Genomic DNA, 24202 nt, shown 5'->3' on the forward strand with positions numbered 1-24202 from the left:
AAATAGACATTGTGGATGTGTTCTACACAGCCATTGCTTCCGCGTCTTCAGAGACGCATGTGTATCACTTTAATTTCACCCCACGTTGGAGTCATTTAAACACTACACCTTAATAGTTGGGATAATAGGTTTCCTTCTCCACAGGGTGAGATATATAAAGTAAAGTCAGTCACTCGGTTCAATGCGCCACATGAAAATGATTCACAGATGGGATTCTTGGAACCAAGCTCTCTTGGGAGGAGTTCTGTACAATGATTTTCATCCCGTGTTCACCCACCCTCCCACATTGGTTAATAAAGTTTATGAATCACCGATGTAGGCAAGTTGCACGTAAGGGAAATATGTATTATTCAATATTGTTGCTATGAATTCAAGACCTAGTGTAGACTCTGTAAAACCATCATATCCCCACACAGGAATCAACTGTAAACTCTCATAGAAAACAAACAGGTTTTATTGTGGCAACTACAACTGAATGTACATAAAATGCTTTAAACCTGTTATTGATCTCTTACTGACAATAGTGTGCGTTGGCCCAAGGGCACACTGCAATGTTGTTATGTGCACATCAAAGTTTTAAGGGGTTCATGGAATTGAGACTTAAAGGGAACGTAAAGTCTTTGAGCTGTTCCCCTTAAATCATGGTAAATAAAATATGTTGATGGCATGACTGGTATAACCATAAAACAAGTAAAGCCATAAAACATTGGCTGTAAACACTCAGTATTTTCTATGCAAGTCAATAGTCCTAAATGAGAGAACCCTTGATTTCCATAGTGCACCATCAATATAAACATTGACAGTTTTATTGTAATGCAAAGGTAAATATGAAAGCAATAGACAACTGTTGAGATTGCTTGTGGTAGTTGTGTATTTTTGCTTTACACTTTTTGATTAGCCAATAAAAGAAGTATGAATTGTTGAACGTCTTTATTCCTGTGGCAAGAAAACAGTCATAACAATGTTCACCCCTACGCGTCTTTTTGAACTATTCTTGAAAATATGAAACACAACAAGTAACTGGAGGTTAATGCATCATACGCGTCTTCCAAACTATGGACACAAATTCACAATGTCACAGCAATAGGAAGGCTGTAAGATTTGGAAGCAGATGGGACCCAAATGTTCCCTTAGAAATCACTCCATTGTGTGTAAGGAAAAGGGAGAAAAGTCCGACTGAAGTGAAATACAGAATACTAACTTGCCAACACCAGCGTCCACAGAGAACTCATTTGTCAGCCTGTTTCCTCCACGCTCAAATGGCACCATGTTTCAACGATAGCAGGGGGTATTGACGTAAGCTCTCTTCACCGATTGGTTTGGGAAGCACTTCAGTATGCCAAATTTGTTTTTACAAACATGCGAGGGGGAGATGGAGTGGATTAAACAAGGGCGCAGGGAATGGACTGACATGGGCTCTCGAGGGAGGACAAAAGAGGAGAAGTGGATGCATCTAATGCGTTTCCCACAGCGCCCACTTTGGTCGGCCAATGCTCAGTTTTTTAGATAACCACATGCTGACATGATTCCATTAGCGTAGAGGTGTGGGTAGCACCCGTTTGAAAGCAGATCCAGCAATCTGAGTGCAAATGACTCTGTGGCAAAATGTTGTAATTGTGGCCAAAAGTGCTTTACTATGCACAGTAAGGGAGAAGATGGCTTTCAGGTTGGGTTGTACTGGTGGTGTTGTAGCATTGGTTATCAAAAATGTAAAAGATAAAATAGTTGGGCGCCAGACAGGGCTCCTTCAACTGTCAAAAATCGGATAGCTTATTTACTTGACTACAAAAGGCATCAAAGAAAAAGAAATCAAACAATAAATTCTGTTATTCAATTTAATATTTCATTGAATTATTCAAATTAACAATCAAATCAAAGGTGTGATTCATAAACAGACAATGAACTCATATTCACCAAAATATCCAGTAATCAATAGCAAACAAATTAATTTCCAAATAATAAATGAACCTTCTATTGATAAACATATGAAAGAAGTGTTTATTAAGAGTTCATGGTGAGTATAGTCCGAATTCAGATTAATTGAGATTATGTGTGTGTGGGGAGTTTGTTATGATATTTCATTAAGTTAACAGTTTGATTAGTGTGTGTGTGTGTGTGTGTGGTTGATGGAGAGGGGAGTTAGGGTCCAACGAAAAGGTAAAGTGAGGGAAATGTGTTTTTTTCGGTGGTCCTTGAATCTCCAGGTAGAGGGAAGATGAGTACAAAGGTACAAAAATGACAGGTCGTACTCACAGTGATCCAACTATCCTGATGATTTCAACACAAACCTGTTATTTCATTTCATTCCTATGTAGATAGAAATCCTTTTAGCTTTATACACAGTTGATGTTCTCAATTTGTTCTTAAGTGAAGGATCAACTTCAACAGAATCTATTGTGGAGACTCCCCTCATTTGAGCTCTACTTGGTAATGGAAGAGAACAACACAAGATAATTATCTTAGGAACATATTTGACATGTATTAGAAATATCTTTACCATGTCAACACAGAATAATCACCTATCATTATCATTTTATTGGATAAATCTGGAAACTTTTCATGCACCCCAGGCAGTGTACCACAGACCCCCAACTGAGAACCACTGATAAAGAGTCTTGTCTTTCAAGGTTTTTGTACCTCTAGTTTCTAATTAAAACAAGTTTCATCATGTGAGAGCTGTACAACTCCAAAGTCTTGTTATCTTTGGTTCATATTTTCGTCTTGAAAAGAATATGAAAGAGAATCAACCTGGACTTCTCCAAAAAGGTTTCGAACTCTCATAAGGGAAAACCGGTTCTGGAGCCAGTGTCGGCTACAAAGCCCGGGCCCCCCCCCCATTGCACATGGAGAGGAGCAGAAACAAGGTTAAATGGCCTCGCAGCATGTGATCCTTAGTTTGAAAAAAAATGAGTTGGCCTCCTTGCTTGAGCTGCTGAATTCCTCCAGGAAAAAAAGATTGGAGCAGCTCAGTAAAATCAAGACCCTTAAGGTCTGGTGGAAAGAGGCCAATTAGTGGAAGATTGAGCAGGAACAGCTGGATGTGGAGAGAAAACTACAGCACAGCCTCACTTATAGATGTTAAATATTTCTCAAGCTCTTTAATGAACTTAAAGTTTGCTTGTATAAATTCAAGCCTTGTTTGTCAGGAGAAACTGAGAGCAGAAGATGGCGGTCTATGGAGAAATGTGAATGCAATATTTCTGCTCAAGAGTTCTCTCTGGGAAAAAGCTGTAATTTTTAAACCATTTTCACCTGTGAGGAATAAATAATGTTGATGATTTAGTCTCTGCAAAATGAAATGTTACAGTACTTGTATGATGGAAACACTTGGAATTTGCTTGATCTTACTATATAATGCAAATGATATTGGTTATTTCTTTGCCTTTGGGTTTTATTTGATTTATTCTGCAATATTGATCACAGAATCCTCCAAGCATCCCCCTAATAAAAATGTATCTTACAATAACTGTGTTCCTCTGATGCTGTGAAAATATTTATATTGTTTTTTTATGTCCACAAAAAAGATACATTGCCCCTAAAAAAAAGTAGAACTCACACAGAACTCTATTAAAGCTCTGAGTTGACCTGAAACATTCAAATTCAAAGCTGATTTGCCTTTTTATCTCTAAATGCTGCAAAAATCATGAGCCAAGTATTGTCATAGGCTAATCAACCACTTGTTCAAATATAAAATGGATCATGTCCGACACAAACAGAGACAGACAGTGAGCGAAGCATGAAATCCCATATCACACCTGCCATTGCTGTTTGTCATGTGGTTTGCTGCTCTGCACACTGTAAAATTATGCCAGAGATAAAACCTAACGCATATAGATCACATCACTAACTTCATAAGAGGAATTTTTCATTTTGGATGTGAATCACACTGCAGCACAGATTTGACCATATGTCATAAGGTTTTAAGTAACACCAGGGGGCGATGTTACCATTTTCCCCTCACTGTTTGGATTTGAGCATTCATTCCAAATGAGACTTTATGAGGCATATTTAAACAAGCACTGCTTCACTGCAAATCCTAACCTTCTTAGAGCCATTGTTTAAGGAACTATAGCTCCTTAGCTGTTTGATGTGCAGTCACATGAAAGGCTGCAGACAGTATTTTATACATTCTCACATTGCAAATGCAAAAGAGATTTTGGAGCCCAAATCAAATTGTGCAGCTGCCAAACCACATATAATAGCTTTCTTGATGATAACTTTATTTATAGAGCACTTTAAAACACAAAGTACAAAGTGCTTCACAACATTAACCCAGTGGTTAAAATACAGAAGGAATAATAATGAAAATAAATAAATAAAATAGTAAGACCAAAAACAGAAGAAAAGAAAATTTAGAAATATTCATTGTGAAAAAAATAAGCTTTTGTCTGACATTTAAAAGAAGATACCTCTTTTATTAATCTTCATTTTGTTTCCTCTAATTAAGGTTCTTATTACAGCCCTTTTCTGTGATTCTGGCCTGTTTAGTAATATACTTTATGTGTTAAATATCATGACAATCCTTTTAATGTGGGATGGCAGCAGGGAGATCAGTTTTCTTATCAATCCCTAAGAGTATCTGTTTGACATAGATCTCAGGCAGCGTCTTCACTTTGTAAAGGAAACTCAGCATGCAGGTGAAAGACAGAAAGAGTGACACCATGAAGGCAGATGTGGACAGCTGGGCCCGAGGAGACGGCGTGCAAATGGACAACAAGTGTTTTGTGGGTCCAGGAGTTCCAGGTTTGTCAGTAGTGTGAAAATCAATGGACTCCTGAGGGGGCGGCTGTGCTCTGATAGGCCGTGCTCCTCTACTCACAACGGAAACAGGAATCAGTCAAGAATATTAATCTAAACATCAGTCATGCATGGGGAACACCCCAAGAGGAGAATAAGCCTGCTCAGCCATGCGTCTCCTGGGGGAGGTCGGGTGAGGGGGGCTTGGAGGAAGGGAGCTGACTGGGTGAGGATGTCAGGAGTATCATCTCAGGAGATGTGACGTGGACTGACTTTAGGCGCACAGACGACGCAAACCCAAAGTGAAGAGGTTGGCACCATCAGGGGTGAGATTTGTGCACAGCTCGCTGAACCACTCTCTAATCTGTGTCTCAGTCGGAGCTGGGGGAAGCAACAATCCAAGCAGTGACCAGCAAAGAACAATAAGTCTCCAGCGTGCGGGAAAAGGAAGAAAGCTGTATTTATGAGTTATATGTTAATGTAATTCATCTCGTCGCAATCGAATCCTCCAGCCGTTCCAAGAAGACACACAAGTAGCAGGGAATATTAACATTCAGGAGCAGTGCATTTTCTTATTACCTACAATATGCTGTATTTCATTTTCTCTCGTCGCCTTTATGAAAACCTCTCCTCCGCCTCTCTGTTTCTGCTGCTCCTGCCATGTTATCTTCCCATGGACAAGTACAGCTGTTGAGTCGTTCGCTCCGTGAGGACATACCCCATTCGGACTGCGGGGCATCCGAGCTTTCCACTCCACGGCTAATCTAATGTACCACGACTGTCGAGTGTGCTACAACGAAACATGCCAACACAGTCAATTCCACCGTGCTAATCGATGCAAAGCCCAAGCCGAGGATCATGGGTAGAGTTTAAAATTAGACTCCCGGAGATACAGTCAGGCTGAGTCGAGGAAGATGCCTAATCAGTTCCATATTATTCCATACTGATGGATCTGCTGAAGCGACTGCAGAGGCTTCAGTAGAACCCCTTTTCTCCCAGTCTTATTGTGTATTTTAGCCATTTCACGAACGGAGAATTTACTTATTTGAAGCAGCCCTCTGTAGCTGTGAGATTACAAAAAATGGAACGCTGTTAAATCGATGTCTGTGTAACGTTTGTCTTGTTCAAGCACAGATCTGTGTCTATCCGGCATCTCCCCGTGCCCTGAAGGTAAAAGAATGTGCAAGTTAACTTTTCTCCAAGTAAAGTTTCCTTCAGGTCATAACATATTTATTTCCAAACCGAAGCCACAGGGCCCTCGCTCGGCCCAGCGGCAGCACAATGCTGCGTCAGGCCTGAAGGGCAGATTAATGGCCTCATTGTAATGTGTGGACCAGTCGCTCCGCTCTTGTATGCTTGAGAAATCAACACAGATTACAAGGCGATCTCTTCCCCTGCAGATAAAATGACAAAACCATCAAACGCTGTCGTCTGAGAGAGGAGCGTCGTCAAAAAACTGAGATCTTTTATAAACCTAGGGATTATTTGGTTATTGACAGTTTACAATGAAACCAGATATGGAAAGGACATGAAACAAAAATCCCTGCTCCTGTAGCAGGACCTATACAAGACGGGGTTTATCTATGTCTGTCTGTCGAAAGATTGACTGACACTATGACAGCGTCCCAACCGTCGAAGATACAGTCACAAGTGGTCATGGTTTTGTAGATCAAAATGAAGGCTGAGGTCGAAAATCGGTCTGGTCTGAAGACGTTTGTCAGAAGAAGGAGGATTGTTAATACGCCCCCGGCCCAAGTTGTGAGAGTCATGGATCACTGAATCCCTGCTTCAAGCGTTCCCATCCACATTAGTTAAAACTAGAGGGGGACCCAGAGAGTGCACAGATCTCTACTGAATAGTTTACCTAGTTGAATTCAGACTCAAAACTTACTTTTACCAAATGTAATGTTTCTTATACCATTTTCTTTTGCCACTTATTTCAAATGATGCTGTATTATATTAATCATTGTCTCTTATTTTTAAGGTGCCTTGCTCAGGGGCACTAGACAGGGTAAGGACAATACTCTTGGATTTTTGGACAGATCAATCCAGGTTTCTCAGTGTCAATAATATCAGTTCAATAAGTTTTGCATAATCATGCCAATGAAAACATCACCTCCTTGGTGGAGGTATAACTACAGACCAGCAGGGATTCCTGTCAACACTGCAGAATTGACGATGTCATGGCTGGTGTCATCACATCATAAGTCTTTCACTTTTAAATATAACTGGTTACATAATAACAATGGACCAATAAATGAAGTGACATAATTCCACTCCTGTAGTTTTCAAATGAACACTTCCTACTTTCCAGTTAATACAAATCATCCATCACATCTGGAGCAGCTGGGAGCAGACATCAATGGACGCAGCTCAAGTGTTTTTTTCTTCTTCACAATATAAGCAATATAATTCACAACAAAGCAACAAAACCCTGCTCCGAACGAGCCCTTCAGGCACATTGTCTGCCGGAAAGGGTCAGGTACCTGAACGAATTGCTGAAAAGCTGCGAGCTCTGGGGACGAGTGGCGTCTCCTCCAGTGAAACACTGCGACGCTGAGCTGAGGTTCAGTAAACAACGCGAGTGCTAATATTACGAGGTGTCATCAAAGCAGAGGAGCCCTGGAGGGAAGAGGAAACAAAGAGAACAAATGATAGATAGTCCGGGCTCACACCACGTTGTGCATGAGAGCATATTCTGAGAGCACTTGGATTTGAGGTCTATTAAAAAGGACACAATGACTAACACAGGAGTTTAGAGAATGACGCACACTATAATTATTCTGTAATTTACGGACGGTGCATCATTGTTGTTACAGTATGGAACTGAGGAAAGGAGGTCAACAAGTCTTGGATAATTACTTTATTGCGATGGGTCTAAATTAAAAGTAATTCTGATGTGTGCTTCATTTTTTCTATAGGATCTCTCAGTGCGAAGAGAGTGTGACGCAGATACAGACACGTTTCTCCTCTGGGGATAAATGTGCTCTTAGACGAGGAAAAGGTTATTTCACTTGTCCAAATGACAAGTGGCTGAGTGAATAATGTCAAATCAAGCTGGGCATTATCCTTCCAGTCGTGGCTGGACTCACCATTGAAGACTGAATTATTGAAGGGATTCATGTGCAAATGGATTACATTTGTACTCTGGTAGAACAATTAGTATAAAAAAAAATCACCTGAATGGTTGAAGCAAAGTGGGGCAGCAAGAAACGAGGCTGTCGCGAACAATCAGACTTGACTGAGGAGAAGCCAAGACTTGAATATGTCAAGGCCGTGCACTCGATCACTACATGGTGCCCGATTAAATATAATAATACTGCCCTACATGTGGTTGTCAGAGACATCAGTGGGGATGAACAGGAGACTTTCAGGACATTGAAGATGTTGCAACATGACTGAAACTTGAAATGTCAGTCCAAGTGATATCTATAGTCTCTGTTATCAGCCACACCTTGCATCTAATCTGCTTCATGGACACTCTTTGTTATTGTTTGTTTGAGAGTTGCTGGTCTAAGCTCATTATCCATAAAGATTCTCATGGACAGAGTCACCTACTACTTTCATAAACAAGTTGTTTTAAAATGTTTTCAGTTCACATGTCAACAGTAAGCGGAAGAAAGTCTGCCACAGTGGAAGATTTTGGTCAGTGTCACTCAAATTTAAATGTAAAGAGTGCTTATTTAAATCCTGTAGCATATTGACAGTAATGACTTCCAGTACACACATGCTTTTATTGCACAGTTGATTTAGTTTGAATGTATTTTACATCCCTGGAGATAAAACCATGGTAATAGGGTACCTGTTATTTTTGGGAATATCTTGAGTGTATAAGTTTAACGTTGACAGAAAGTTTGGAACGTTATTTAAGATTTGTCTATACATATAAATCGAATATTTGTGATAGACAAATTTAAATTATTTTGTAAAAATAGCAATATCACAACGTTCTGCATTCAGAAATGTAACTGGGTGTCATGTCTTACCAGTAATTGCAATTAATTATCTCATTCACATTGATATTTCATTTGTGTTCATTCACAACCACTGACAGATTTTGATGTCAAGTGCTTACATTGTGAGTAGCCTCTATCATAAAAAGGTTGTGAATCAACATGATGGGGTGCATCAGTTGAAATGAGATGAATAAAAGCGCTAAGAGTAAATACATTTTGAACTTACACATGTTTCAATTATAGGCATGGCGCTAAAACATAACACAATCAGGTGTTTTTCAGTTGAAATAAGGTGTTGCATTAACTACAGTAAATGCATGTGATTATAAACAGTAAATCCATGTGGTCCAAGCAGGGTCGAGGAGGAAATGGGGACGATAGAGCAAAAACTAACACCATGTGAAGGACCAGGGTAATCATTACTAAGAGAGCAGGGATTAGTGGAAAAATGAACGTTTCATTCACACAAATTATTTACAAAATACATGATGGGTAAAAAATAAACGTGAGACATTTACTAAAATGAAAAAACTGCTCTAGAGCTTAAAGATAAGTCAAATAAACGAAACTTAACATTCTGACTACTGACTACTGACTATTGACAGGAAAGTCTTTAGCATATTTTTTTCTGCTCACTCAATAAAGTGGGCTTAAGCAATGTAATTGTCTGTTGTTTTAATGGTGAATAAAACTGAAAACATCACCTATAAGGTGCAGCAGCCGTCACACACCACGTTCACAGAGCTATATTTTATATATAATATATAGTGTCTAATTAAGCAAGACGATTAAAGGACCTAAGTTGAGGATTAACTGCTTTTAATCTTGGCCCAATAAACATAAATGCTTTTTATGCTGTCTTTGTACAACATATTTGGCAGCGATATTGATGCTTCGGGACTTGGCGGTGTCATATTATGAGTTCTGGTAATGGCTTTTCTTTGATTGGCCATTGGATGGTTTTGTCAAGCAAACCTGGCAACCCGCTCAGGAACCAACGCAACTAAATGCCACAGGGTCAAACTCACCTGTTGATTTTCCTGCTGCAACAAGTGAACATGGCCATTGGTTTAACGGCCTGTAACTGCAGTGCCATCTTTTTGATTCATATTAGAAATGTTGGACTTTACTTAGCTTAAGCTATAAGCAGTGAACTCACCTGCCATGGACTGTATCTTCGGGACGGCCGCTGTTGGGAGAACTTCATGGCGGTTCAGCTCGGTCACATGTTGGGCCTCACCCCAGGAGGCTCATGTCCGCTATTGATAATCGTGACTCTACAGCTCCATGTCAACCAGCCAGGTGAGAGAAGGATTTGATATTCATCAAACGTGCTGTGTTCAGTTTGTGTAAATATTGTTGCTGGTTACTTGCTCCTCGTGCCACATGTGCTCACTTTCTTACCATCTGCGTGCTCTAATATGGTCATTTGACATGTGTGCTGTAATCACATTGTTTTAAATTGTGCAAGAGGTTTTTCGAGCTTTGCCTTTTTTGATATGTATGTAAGTAATGGGAACAGAAAAATGTACATAATTATATATATTAATTTATATAAATATACATAAACAAATAGCTAAAAACATTAAAGATTAATGACGTTTCAAGTTTCTCAGGCCCTGACAGCAACGCCACGTCACCTTTGGTCATGCGTCTTGGCTGACAGATATCCAACAGGGCTTTATCAGAAGATCTCAGGCTGTGAGTCGGCGAATAATAGAACCTGAAGCTAAGTGCTGCAGCTTGTTGCCAAACCATGCAGTACAAATCCAAGATGTTGTGAGCCGTTTTTTTTTTTTTTTGTGGCTGTTTTGGAGGATTTAGCTTTTGGTTCGCTAAGTCTGTTGGATTCCTGCATGTGTCTGTTGCCATGTTCAGCTAAACAACAAAGTGTTGACAGGACATATAATATAAAGAAATTTGACATGAACAAAACCTAACAACAAGCAAACAAAAACAAAAACTAAAAAGCTGCCAGACGGATTTCTCAATTGCTATATTGACTTTTGGAAATGTTCTCGCAACAGAGTTATCGGAGATAAGGCCAAGTAACATGAACAAGTGAACAGAGTAATATACTGTACTACACCCACTGATGAAGCCAGGTCGGTCAGAATTGCTGTGGACGGAAAGATATATTGCACTGTGCCAAAGCAGGTCCCCATGTTCTTTCAAATTTTGTGTACGTCTGTTGTCATGTCGTCTGTTACCGAATTCATCCCCAAGTAGTTTCCTGCGAGATTGGCTTCATGGGAAATGCCCGGCTGTCACATTCACATTCTCCCCATTGACGTTAACACAGTTAAAGTGACAGCTGCCTTTACATGGTTATTAAGTGTTATACAGTGTAGTGTCTGTTACTGCTCCACTCTGATACACTTACTGGCAACATAAAACTCATTAATTAGCACATTATAACACGAGCAGAGATTATTCGCCTCAGTTTTATGTGCTTTGGTTTACAGTGTGTTTTATACAGTGGCTGACATGTTTATTGATGCATACCCACTTGAAGGCTGGGTTTAGTCCCTGCACCGTTTGGACACGTTTTGTTAGGCAGTGGACACACGGCAGCTGGTGTCATCTCCCTCTTAATGGATTCTAGATCATTTGGCATTGGGTCGTCTAATGGGATTCTGCTGTGGCGGGGTTCATTACTGTCTCAGTTTGTGCCGTGCTGAATTTGGTCGGAGCCTAACGAGGCCAGGGCTTACACAAAAATGTAATTAGGTGCATTCAGCGTTCAAATAATTCGGTTTCATGTGAGTTGGTTTTCTGAAAAAGTTTCTGCAACTTTGAGCCACATCACAAGTGCCTCCGCCAGCTGGCCCCGGTGTGAAGGTGTTGTCCCCTGTGCAGCACCGTGTGTCGGTGAGATCGAAGACTCTCCCAAATAGCCTTTGGTGAACCAGACTATTACTCCAGCCTCAGTCTCCTCTCTGATGTTTTTTCATTAACTTAAATCAGGAGTGCATTTACTAAAGTCAACCGACACAGGGAAAGTGTTTCTCTTTATTCACTGCAAGGAACAGCAAGGCAAAAGGACGGAGACACTTTGTCAGTAACCCCACAAATAAACATCAGTAAAGAGTGGTGGGCAGAAGGGGAAACATCTGTTATGTCTGAGAGGATTGCTCTGCACCACCCTCATAAGTCAGTGGAGATTAGACCTTGACTTCTTTCTTTGGTGCGTGTTGTTTTCACGTCTCTCAAATGGCCAACCCCTTAACTACCTTCATCACAATACTGACTCTATCTCACAGAAAGAAGCACATTAGGACTATTTGCATGTTTTCACTGGGTCCATGAGTTCTCAGTTTGTACTATTTGTTCAAAGCTACACTTGTTTAATGCATAGTTGACTTGTATGAAACTTAAATGGGCCTTTTGTTCACATGAAAACATCTCTTCTGTGACGTCAGATTGCTTTCTATGTCAAAACACACATTCATGTAATTGTCAGAGATTGTATCTCAGATGAGGCTCAGGAGTAGAGTGGGCCGCCGCTGTCCTGAAGATTCTTCAAAGGGTCCTCGTCCAAAGTGTCCTTGTCCAAAGTGTCCTCGTCCAAGTGTCCTTGTCCAAAGTGTCCTCATCCAAAGTGTCCTCGGGCAAGATACTGAACCCCAAATTGCCCCTGACGGCTGTGCGGGCAGCGTGTCGGCGTGTGATAGAGAAAGGGCTGCAGACAGATGCACTCTATGAATGTGTGTGTGTTAATGGGTGAATGGTCAAAACGTAGTGTGAAGTGCCCTGAGTGTTCATTAACTCTCTAGAAATACAGACCATGTACCATTTGTTTCGTCCAGGTTTGTTTGCATATTTTTTAGATCACTTTCTTAAACGATTTTCAACATTTTCATTCATTTCTCAAAGAATGATTGATGGATCTTGAGTGTGTGTGTGTGTACATTGGTGCAGATCCAAATAAACATCTGGATCTAGTAAATTCAAATGTCATTTCATAAGGGCCCTCTGGGCCTTGGTAGAGTTATGCACTCGACTGAGTGCCATTCTAAAAATGCGTCTGTTTTTGCCGTTCATGTTATGAACTGTGAATTACCATTTTCTACCTGCATGATTATTTGTGTGTGACTTAGCATAGAATTTTACATTCTATGCTAATTTTTGTACTAGGGCAATCGCTCTATTTACATTAAATAGAGCGATTGCCCTGGAACAAGAATGCCGTCACCTCAACTAATTTTATCTTCATTATTTTTGTGACTCGATAATAAACACAACTGTGGTGCAGCTCACCAACACAAAACATTACATGGTCCTACAAATTGGTGTGAGGATTAGCCTCTAAATGCGCATTGTATTGTTTAATTTATCATAGGAAGCACACGCAAGCAAACAACCTAATATGTGCATGTAGGGGGCTTTACAAAGCTCATTTTCATGCTGAGAGAAATTAAGTGTTTTTGCCTGAAACATTAGCCTTCCTGGGCAGCGGAATGCAGCTACAGGGCAGTCAGCATTGGACCAGAGCCAGGCAGCTACACTAACCTTCAACGTCTTTAGACCACTGCAAAGTTAAATACAAATACTCAGTAATGTCCAAATTGAAAAGCCCTCTGCTTTGTTCATTGCTCTCAACAGACATTTATCATTATTTGATCCATTTTTGTCTATTTCAATTCAATCTCGTGTTGAGACAGTAAAGTTTTGTGAATGTGAATTGCTTTACCTCAGCAGCTTTATAATATGTGTACATGTTAGGCTCTGCAAAAACAAATGCTTTTTCGTTATGTGTGTCTCAATCAGGCGCTGTCACAGGGAAACACAATTTCTGAAATCCAACGCTGTGTTTTAACTTTGTTGTTGCAGAAGAAGCGACACCCCTTTTTTCCAGGAACAGGGATGTGAGATCATTGGTTTAGTGTGGAAATCGGTTCTGCGTGTAGGTGATTAGAGAGCAGCCGAAAAGGCCGCATACATGGCAGCTTCTTATTCATATTAATCGGGTTATTATTGGAATATTTGTGTTGATGTAATCAAAGTCAGTGACACAAAGAAACAGACAAACCACTTTTCAAATGAGCCTCTAAAGGAACATCTCATGAATCCTTACACCTTTGTGGCTGGATCGTGACCAAGAAGGATCTTTATCTCTCAGAGATAAAATGCAACGTCCTTTTTAATCCCCATTTCCATTTGCTACATCTCATACAGTAAGCACATGAACGAGACAGGGCAACATACAGAGTCCAGTCACTGAACATATAGAGAACGACCTCCCACCAAAGACAGTCCACTCATCTCACAGAGCTGCCTTTGTGTAGAAGGTCTTTTGGATCTCAATTCGTCGGGACATGCAGTGAAATTGCAATAGAGCGAAACACGGCGTGTACAACTCTGTTTGCAGACAGCTGCTAATTCACAGTTAGGTTTGAAAAGTGCACACAGGGTACTGATCTTGTAAGTAGCTTTATGAATATTATCTCTAGTGTACGTCTTATAACCACCATAACACGTAGTGTCACAGAGCTCAAAGTAAGACAGCAGTACTTATCAGATGTAAAAATAAATGACGTGACATATCAATATTCACAAAAAACGATCTGAATTGATTTCACAATATCTACAAATTCACAACCTGGTAACACTTTTCAGTTTGTTGCCACTTAGTTTAATAATTTGTTTCCTTAATCTATTTGTCTACGGCTTTCTACTATTGAGAGATTTGCATCAATTCTGTAGCGGTTATGTTGTATAAAACATATAATATTTAATACTTTACTGAATAGCATAAATGTATTCATATAGTAATATACTCTTAATATATATCTTATAGGATGACATGTTTCTGCTGAAGTTCACTCTGGCCCTGTGTGGAAAATACTTATCACATGAATAATACAATCACAACCAAACAGAATGGCAACAATACAGTAGAGTTCTGTTCATCCAAATCCTCAGGAATGAAGATGTCAGAACATTAAAAAAGTTCAGTATGCATGCATACAAATAAAAATACTGTCTAGTTTAAATTTCTTTTTCAAATATAATCCATCTTTTAATTTTGCAATTTTTTTCCCTCTTTTCCATGGCCACTCAGTCAGTTCTGTAGTTCAGCTGCAGAGGTTGTGTGGTTGTGTGTCTCAACATTATTTTTCTTTCTTCTCTGTAAATCATTTTGCATATTGTTCTCAGGGAAATTTGTTTAAAACCTCTTATAGCTATCATGAAAAAGATAACCAGACATACAGAAATAAATATGAACATAGTGAGGAATGAACAAATACATAATAAACATTCAAGTGTCACATAAAAAATGGAGAAAACACCAACATCTAAATGAATCTCCTTGTAAACCATTTCAGAAAGCGAGATACTGAAGAAACACTTTTTTATATAGTTCCAATAACTTTTATGGGGGAATAGTTTCCTTATTAGTACGACTAATTTGACATTTGAAAATCCCTTATTTTACAAATGCGTGCTGTAAAAATTGAATTGATCACGTCTGCTACATTCTCACTACTGAACAGTTTGAACACAGATGAAACTCCTTTGGGAATGCATCTTCGGAACCACTTCATACTGATCTTGTCAACTGGTTAGAGGTGAGCCGGGGTGCTCTGGGTTAATTTTTGTATTATTACCATCTCTGAGGTATGCTGTTTCAGAGTCCCAGTTTAAATACCCAGCGGCTGATGCTTAAAACTACTTAACCAACGTACAATGATCACATTACTCAAGAGGAATCATACATAAACATTAGCACTGTGTGTCATCAGATTCTGAATTAGCAGTCGGAAGCCGGCTTTGAACACCCACAGCAGATGTGTATCATGAATCAGTTTGAGACACAGTAGTATTTCATATATAACAGACCCTGTGTAGGCCTGTTATGACTCGTCTCTATTTTCCCACGAAGGTGTTGAAATAATAAATATTTTACCACATATTTTCAATATAAAATGAGTTTAATAAGTTTATCATGTCGGTCTGTCTATTGTTTTTTTTTACCTCCACCAAGGAGGTTATGTTTTCACCCCTGTCCTTTTGTGTGTTAGTTGGATTGTAAGCGTGCTTACACAAAAACAACTATACTGATTCCCACAAAACTTGGTGGAAAGATGTGGTGGTCAGGGAAGAAGCCATTCAAGTTTTATCCAGATCCGTTAATTTGTTTCACTTTCTCTAACATTACGAGAGGCGTTTAATCCACATTTTTCACCATTTGTCAAAGGAATAATTCATGGATGTTATTATAAATAATCAGGCACATTTAAGGAACTGATATTTATGAGTGTTAGCAATTTGGTTGAATTTAGGGAGGCTGTTGGGCCTTGGCCGAGGTATGTGCTCTACTAAGTGCAATTCTAGGTTGAATATGAATATTATTTTCCAGGAGAGAGTCAGTGGATGAATGAAATAAACAACATTTACTGTGAGGTCTCTATGGTCCTCATGCATGTGGGATGCTTTTTAGAGTGGATGAGACTGATACCACCAACTACAACATTTAATCATGATGATATAAATGAATAAGTATCCAATCTGTTATTCATCAGTAATACTAATGAACAACAAAAAAGAACGCTAACTTTCACATTCACATCAAACCTTAGTTTGAACAGATCGGAAGCTGTTTACCCAGGTGGGACCGAAATTGCAGTTTGAATGGTGATGGATCTCCGTACGCAAACTGACTTCCCTTTTCACCCATCTTGTATTTTTGTTTTTAACAGAGATAGATGAAGAACATAGTTGTGTGTGGGTGTGTGTGGAATGTGAGCTAAAATCTATGCACTACCAGATGAGGGTTTAAATCACCTTCAGAACATCTGTAAATTATTAGCATTACATCAATACTCAATACAAATAATTGGAGTTGAAGAGTGAGAAGCTGCAGAAACATAGATACTATGCCCTATTTCAGTGTGACGGGTGCTGTTATCAGAGGTTGCAGTCACACACATGTACAGATTGTCATGCACTAACCAATGACTGATACATTGTTACATGGTTTGTGGTATTAACACATCACCAGACAGGTCAACACATGGTTCAGTCATTCTCCTAACTTATACCACTGAGGATGCAGTTTGAGGAGATCCACTGCAGCTGGGTCTAAGGTGCAGTGGCTGTCAAAGAGTCCTCAATTCAGGAGAATGCATCCAGCAAAAGAAATTGCCTTATAATTATATAACATTTGTATAGATGCATACCAAATTCCAACACAAAACAAAAATACAAATGTCACTCAACAAATGGAAAACACAATTTGGAGACAGCTGCCACATGTGGAGACGAATAAAATGTCCATCTTGTTGAAAAAGAATCAGTTCGGCTGGTTTGTTCTTCGTTGTGATCACAAACATTAAATCTAGTTTATCATTTTATTGTTGGAGATACAAGTAACCTTTTTCTTGTCATTGATTTCATTGCATTTTGCAGTGTGATAGTCTCCAGTGGTGATAGAATATCTCCAAAATGTGTTCAGAAATACAGAGTGACTGTGACACGTTGGCCTTTGTTGTCTACTACAAAACACAAAACCAGAACAGCATATACTGTTTGTAGACAAGGGAATCAACACCAATATACTTTTACACAATCAAGTATAAAAGGGCAGAAGTACAACTGGAATCGAACTCTTTCTTGTGATGAGGCAGAAATGCAGGCAAAATCATAATGGAGCCACAGCTACAGAGAATGATGCAGAGAAATAACAGAGATCAAGGCAGCAGGTTTCCTGCCCACAGTATACTTAACGAAAGAAAGTGTCTGCTATGATTTGATGCATAAAACATCTAGTGTTATTCGCATTTCCGTGGAAAGGGTTTTAATAATCTGCTATCCAGAATTCGACTTCAGTCTGAGGTAATGGTGGTAGTCTGTTGTGACTGCTCGGCTCATTGAGACGCCACACCGGGAGCCAAAACATAAATGCACATGATAATTGTTCTGGACTACGCTGGATCCTTCTAATCTCTTCGCTTCGTCTTTTCACAGGCAGAGGTCTGTTACCCTTCCGCACTAATGAGCAATTTTACACTCGGTGCCCAAGCCCATGGGCCGTGGGTGGGTGGGGGGGAGCGGGGCATAGCCACATACAACAGTGCACAGAGCCTGTGGACACCCGTGTATGTTGACATGTAATATACACTCAGACCTTTTGTGCATATGTGTGCTGTGTATGCAAGTGTGAGTGTGTCGAAGCCTTTTTCTCTATGATGTGTGTATTCACCAAGGCACATAGCTTCTCTGTCATTGAACACAGTCAGCCAGTTAAAACAATAAGAGCCACTGGACTAGAAAATGTACAGGCAGCCCCATGGGACGCGAGAAAGCAATTCCAGATGATACTGCATTGGGTCTCTTGAGATTCAGTGCAACCTGAAGGCCAGACACGGACGATTATTAATGATGTTCCTATGGAACGATACAGCCTGCCCCGGCTAACAGAGCACAGTAAAACGACCAACAAATTCTGATGCATCACTGTGCGTATGTGTGCGTGCGTGCATGCATGTTTTTAACTTAATGGCTCTGTCAAAACCTTATCAGTGGTAATGAGCTACAATGAAAACTTCAACGCATGCTTGCTCTAACTTATTACAAGCAGAGTATTTTCACTATGTTTTGACATAGTGAAATTACAATTTGACTACTCCTACAAAACAGCAAGCAATCAAGATACAGCAAAGGAACGATTTGGTTAGTCACAAAAGGGAACAGGGCCAGAGCTAAGTGTTGAGGGGAGAAAAAAAAAACGACACAAACACAGTCCGATGTGAGGATGTGCTCCCTGCGATGTCCGCTACTAGATGTGAATCTATGGTATGTTCAAATTTGCCTTCCATCGATACAGACGTGCAAAATATCAAACTCTTAAGAAAAGACAGACACACCAAACCCACGCGCACACTCATACACACACACACACACACACACACACACACACACACACACACACACTCAGAAACACACAAAAAGATGTAATGGATTTGGCCTTCTGCAACCTGTCTACACTGTGAACCAAACCAGATCAGGCCTAGCATTCGGTCAAATTCAGTTTTGGTTGTTTGCCTCCATGATAGCGGGCTTTCTGTTGACGTATGTGGCCCAGTAGCCTAAGTTGAAGATGAAGAACAGAACTGGGAAAATGATGCGTGATATCTTGTCCACTTTGCTGACACGGTTGTAGGACTTCTTGGCCTCCGTGTAGGGGTCCTCCATTTTATGCATATACTGGTGTTTGGCCGCCGCTGCAGTGGCACTCTTGGAAATGGTCGTCAAACCTTGGTCTTTAGCAACGTTGATGGCGTATGTGGTTCCGACAATGTTGAAGGTGTTGTTTGCCTTTTTGGACAAGGTCGCAGATTCTCTTCTCTGAAAAGGAAGAAGGCAATAAAGTAAAGGTCGTCAGGGGCGAAGCACCAGACTTAACAATACTTCCATTTGAACTCATAAAGAGGAAATAGAAGCAACACCACGAGACACGACACACACAAGAACAAAACAAAAGCCTAACCATATCGTTAATCCTGGCCATGTTAGCCTGAAACGGTTCCTGAAAAGAAAAGTAGAAAAGAAAAAAAGTTTACCAATTATATTAAAATTACCAATCTTACATACTCTATTCATCACTATCTAGCTAGTACTACTTTTTTCCTTTACACCATTTTACACTATTAATATTGTCAATTCAAATCTGCACCATACAAACGTGGATTGCAGAAAAAAATGGTCATGATTAAAAATGTCATGACCAAATTATCAGTTTGGTTGAATCAAGTGCGTGGAAATGGGGACAATTGCATTTTGTATCATTGCAGAACCAGGCTGGACTGGCGTCTGATACTGCTAGCAGTAGCAGCACAGAGCAGGATTAGAAACAAAGCAAAATAACAGTGCCTGAAAACATGTCTGACAGACTGTGTCAATGAGAGCAGCCAGGACTCTTCAGGCAAACAGCTTGCGACAAAACAAACACGACAAATGCTGTGTGATGATAAAGCTGGCTGGAGCAGCGGCTTTCTTCCCTGCTACTACAGAGAAATCATTACTGTCTTTTATATTGAAATCACACAGGGAGACTGAGATTTATTTGCTAAATTGGTGCGCTCAGAAAAGCTAAACTTACATCACCAGAGGATGCTGTCAGCCTATGAGCGGACAGGGCCGTGCACACGGTGAATGTGAGGGAACAAGTAGGGCACAGAGATTAATCACCGGACAGAGTTTCCTGCGCGGCAGACACTACGTGAGTCTGGGACACTGGGCTAGTTTTCCTCCCACCGTTCATCCCCACAGCGGCCACTTTAAGATCTGCGGCGCTACTGAAGTCGAACGTGTCCTGCCACAAGAGTTTCACTTTCACTGCTCCCCTGTTTGGCTTTTGCCGTGAGCCGGGCTTTCATTTTTGTTCTGCTTTTTCATCCTCATTTAATTTTCCTTCCTTTTCCCTTCACTCCATCTTTTTAATTAGCATAACTAATGTGCCCTCTTCCCCTCCTCCAAAATGCCTCCCTGTCTTTAGGCGCACGGCTTATCAGCAGCGGCTTTGCCTGCTCTTCATCCTACAATGTTCGCACACACTCACAAATGGGAGGCAGGGATGTGGCCATGCATGCAACAAGGCAAGACTGGTAGACCAGTGTGAGGGTTTATATTGTGTTTGATAATGAAGACTTTGATCTATGTCTAAAGTGAAACAAACAGGTTACATCACTGTACAAACTTGATCTAACCAAATAACACAGATCCACATCACGTTCATAAACCAACAGAATGATTGACGACCAGGTGGCTTTGTTCACTGGCCAAATTACACCCCAAGTCTTGAAAAATGACTCAACGTGAGCTAATAGCATGGGCGTCAGATATATTTTCAAGCAAAGTTATCTGTAAAATTAGTAATGAAATGATCAGTCACCTCGAATGCCACAACCTCCTCAAAAGGGACCAATCCAGAGAAACACGCTGAGAGTGTTTCTCCCAGGTCGGTATCTCATCTGCATCTCATGAGGCCCAGGAGTTAACACTGACTGATGCATTGGAGCAGCCGCTAAAATGCGATAAGAGCAATGAAAGGTGACTGAGCCATTACATTCTATCTAGATTAAGGATATGGTGCCATTTAAAGGTGTGGAGTCAGACTCCAGACACTAATGCACATGACAACACTGACTTTAATGCAATATTGTGTCAAAATGGTGCGAATAGATCCAAGTGAGTCCGTCAGCCGGTTTGAAATATACTCTGTGTCTGCAGTATATTTCAACATTTGGAAGGAATACTGTAATTCAGATTGTGAATCATGATCGTGTTACGAAGATTGTGATATACTTTTTCATCCCCGGGGCCAAGCTGGGTGCGTGAGCAGCGCATGCACTTCTTTTTTCATTTCGCCACGTTATCAGTTTAGAGCAGCCGCACTGTTCTTCCAGAGAGTCGAGGTCTCTTCTGTTTTCTCAGTGTACTGTGTGCAATTCTTTGCAAATTTGTGGAATATGTAACCTAAATATTCCTGTACCTGTTTCAAGGTAAAACCACTCTATCGTGTCCGTTGACTGAATCCATTTGTTTTATAAAAGGTTTTTGATTGTTATTACAGGACTGGAAGCTACACAGCTTCATAGAGTCCGGACATAGTTGAGTACATGGATCTACTTTTATTCAAGGAAATGCAGTAGTTATACCAGGAACCTCACGTAGCAGAACCCCCCCCCCCCCCAACATATACCCACGAGAGGCAGCAGATCAGCAATGCAGCCGCCACGCCATGCGCACGCACCCCAGTCATAGGAAGATGGCCCATCATAAGCAGTGTGCATTAATCACACAGGGAGACCACTTGTTCACATCAAATGTGACAAGCAGTGGAAAAGTATCCGGAGTAGGTAAAAATAATGAGCTTATTAAGACACTATTGAATTTCAGACCTTCTGTCTGAGGGTGATGGAGGCAGCACAGTTGAGGTGGAAACATGTTGAATGTGATCAGTGCAAAAAAGCAGCGAGTCTCGTGGAGAGAGAGAAACGCTCGGAGGCAGCTGATTGCATTAAAGCGGAGAAATGGCGAGGCGCAGCCTGAAGGGGGTCTATCTCACGTCAATTAGCATAGAGTGAGAAAGAGTCGCACTGATGGCCCATGGATAACCACATACTTTCCCATGTTATCGACTCCTCCACATCTAGCACTGCCATGAGACTCCTCCATCACAGTGATTGCTTACATCAGCAGGAGAAGCCAATGACTGCTGTAATGTGTCTTACGACTTTAAGCGCAGACCCCTAAACGCGGCGCGAGTCCCTGGCGCCGGGGATGTTCTCTGCCCGTTAACCTGACCCAAGAGCAGAGCAAAGTCATTTTCTGGTGTTGTCTGACTGCGCCGTCCTCTGCAGTAATTTATATGGTCTAATTATAAGAGAAACCACACGTGGCATCAGGCTGTTTGCATGTTCTCATCAACCTGACACGACAAAGCACATAATTCACTTCCGGCCAAAGACTCGTGTGCACTATTCAATGTCATTTGGCTGGCTGCAGGCACAAATCACCCCGGAATACAATGCATCTATTGACCTTGTCTTTGTTACTTCTGCAAATTGATGCATCAGAATTTCCTTGCGAGTGTGATTAACTACCCCGGGGGTAATTGTGCCTCGCTGTGTCCTGCTGTTTGGAGTTCAGCGTGGGCATGTGTGCATAGAACTGAACCTTGTGACAGTCTGTGCCGGTTTAAGGTTGGAGATGAGGTGTTGGCATATTTAATAGCCTCAAGTATGTGAGCATGTGGGTGTGTGGGCATGCAGACCTGTTTTTTTATGGAGATGTAGAGTCCCTGTTGTGTCTTTTATTGCTACTTGCGATGCCATTTTTTTGTAAATATGACACTTGGAGGCGGCCTGAGCTTTATGTCATCCCTGCAGTTTTTGTCAAAGTCAAAATCAAACTTGCTTTGTAATCCAAAATCAAGGGAAACACAGTTTTTATAAAACACTTCTGCTTCCTTTTCACTCCGTCTTGTGTTCATTGTTTTGTTTCGTAAAAATGAACTAAACACTGGTGGGTTTCTTTTCTGGAGCATTATAAAATTAAATTGAAATAGGCTCCTAGTCAGTCGTAAGGATTTATTCTATAGTATCAGCTTATAAAGCCACCTTTCACCCCCTCACTTCCATCAAGTGCATCACATTAAGACAACAGTGGCCAGTGGGGAACATGTTCTCAGGGGCTTTGCTGCTCCTAGAAAGGGCCAAAACATATTAGCTTTTGATAGCCACAAGCTAGACACGTCACCACTGACGGTCCACAGAAACCTTTCCTGTAACAGGTTGGCTTATGGAGCCTTGCGGGTGCAAGTTTGCTAAAGTTTACCGGTGCAGGACTCTGGTGGAGTGATAAAAGCCTGGTGTCTGGTAGACAATGGGGTTAATAAAGCATAGTTCAGCATGGTGAGTGTGATATAACCACTTCATCTTGCTTTATTACAATGATAGAGAAAACTCTGGCAAAGATTTGTGCATAACGATCCCTCTAGCTCAAACAATGGCATGGGAAATTGTCATTATAGAAGTTTAGTAACAAGATGCCGCGAGGAAAGGCAGCTAAATTTGTTTTTCCACCTGAGCACACCAACCTCCGAAAAGAGAAAAGTGAACTTACGCTAGCAAACAAGCTGCAGCAGCTTCCCCGTTTGTTCCTGCAGCTCTTAAGTGAGTAGCAGTGTCAAGCTCTGCTCTACCAAATGTGACTAGGAATGATGCTGACAGGCTGCGTCTCCACCATTGTCTAACAAACCCGTTGCGTTAAAACATCTGTAGATGTAGTCATCTATATGCAGCAGGTCTGGAAATACAAGATTATGAGGCGTAAATGTGAAACCGTGATAATTCCCTGGCTCCGGTGGTGAAGCCCACCGCACAATGAGCCACTGCTCCATGCAGTCTATGCTGATGAATCCAGCATTGAATACATTTAACACAGTATGGTCCAATCGTGTGTCATGGAGATCCCTAGAATATGCAGGCTTTTATTTCAACCAAACTCCCCATCGGCTCATTTCTGTAATAAGCACACCTTTAGCTGGTGACAGAGCGCTAATTGGGTAGAGCGCTTGTCAAAAAGAATGTTAAGCAAAAGAAAAAGGCTAAGACCCCCCAGAATCCTGCAAAGTAAGTTGGTGCACATTAACTATAGCTGTCTTCAAACCTGGAAATACAAAACCCTGGGGGGCAGTGAGGTCTTTTATTCGGGTATGGAACTAAGAGTAGTGGCCTTGCCTCAGATGAAGAGCTTGTATTTTTCAAACTGAGCTTAAAAACACCATTTTCTCTTAGCTTCTCCTCCTATAGGTTTTTTTTACACCCTTTACTCCAAATACATTAAAAATGGAAAAAAAAAGAAAGTGTAGTGAGATGCCTTTGCTTTCCAGTAGCTCATTCTGGCGGGGGGAGTGTTGCGGGAGTGCCATGTCTCCCTCTGTGACCCCATTCTTTTTTATCTATCATGACAACTGCATGCTCAGCACAGCCCCTGAGAAG

At 40.8% G+C, this 24202-nt stretch overlaps 1 protein-coding gene across 1 annotated transcript in view; it reads right to left on the bottom strand.

Annotated features, from left to right (window-relative positions):
* Positions 1-13818: 13818 nt before the first annotated feature.
* gabra3 (gamma-aminobutyric acid type A receptor subunit alpha3) overlaps positions 13819-24202 on the bottom strand; it is an 86149-nt gene continuing 75765 nt past the window's right edge. The window contains exons 10-11 of the mRNA XM_062406134.1: positions 19186-19224; positions 13819-19043 (exon numbers count right to left, since the gene is read on the bottom strand). Coding sequence (XP_062262118.1) covers positions 18723-19043; positions 19186-19224 — 360 coding nt within the window. The 3' untranslated portion in view covers positions 13819-18722. The remainder of the gene's footprint in view (positions 19044-19185; positions 19225-24202) is intronic.

The sequence above is a fragment of the Platichthys flesus genome, chromosome 15 (assembly GCF_949316205.1).
Source record: "Platichthys flesus chromosome 15, fPlaFle2.1, whole genome shotgun sequence".
NCBI lineage: Eukaryota > Metazoa > Chordata > Actinopteri > Pleuronectiformes > Pleuronectidae > Platichthys > Platichthys flesus.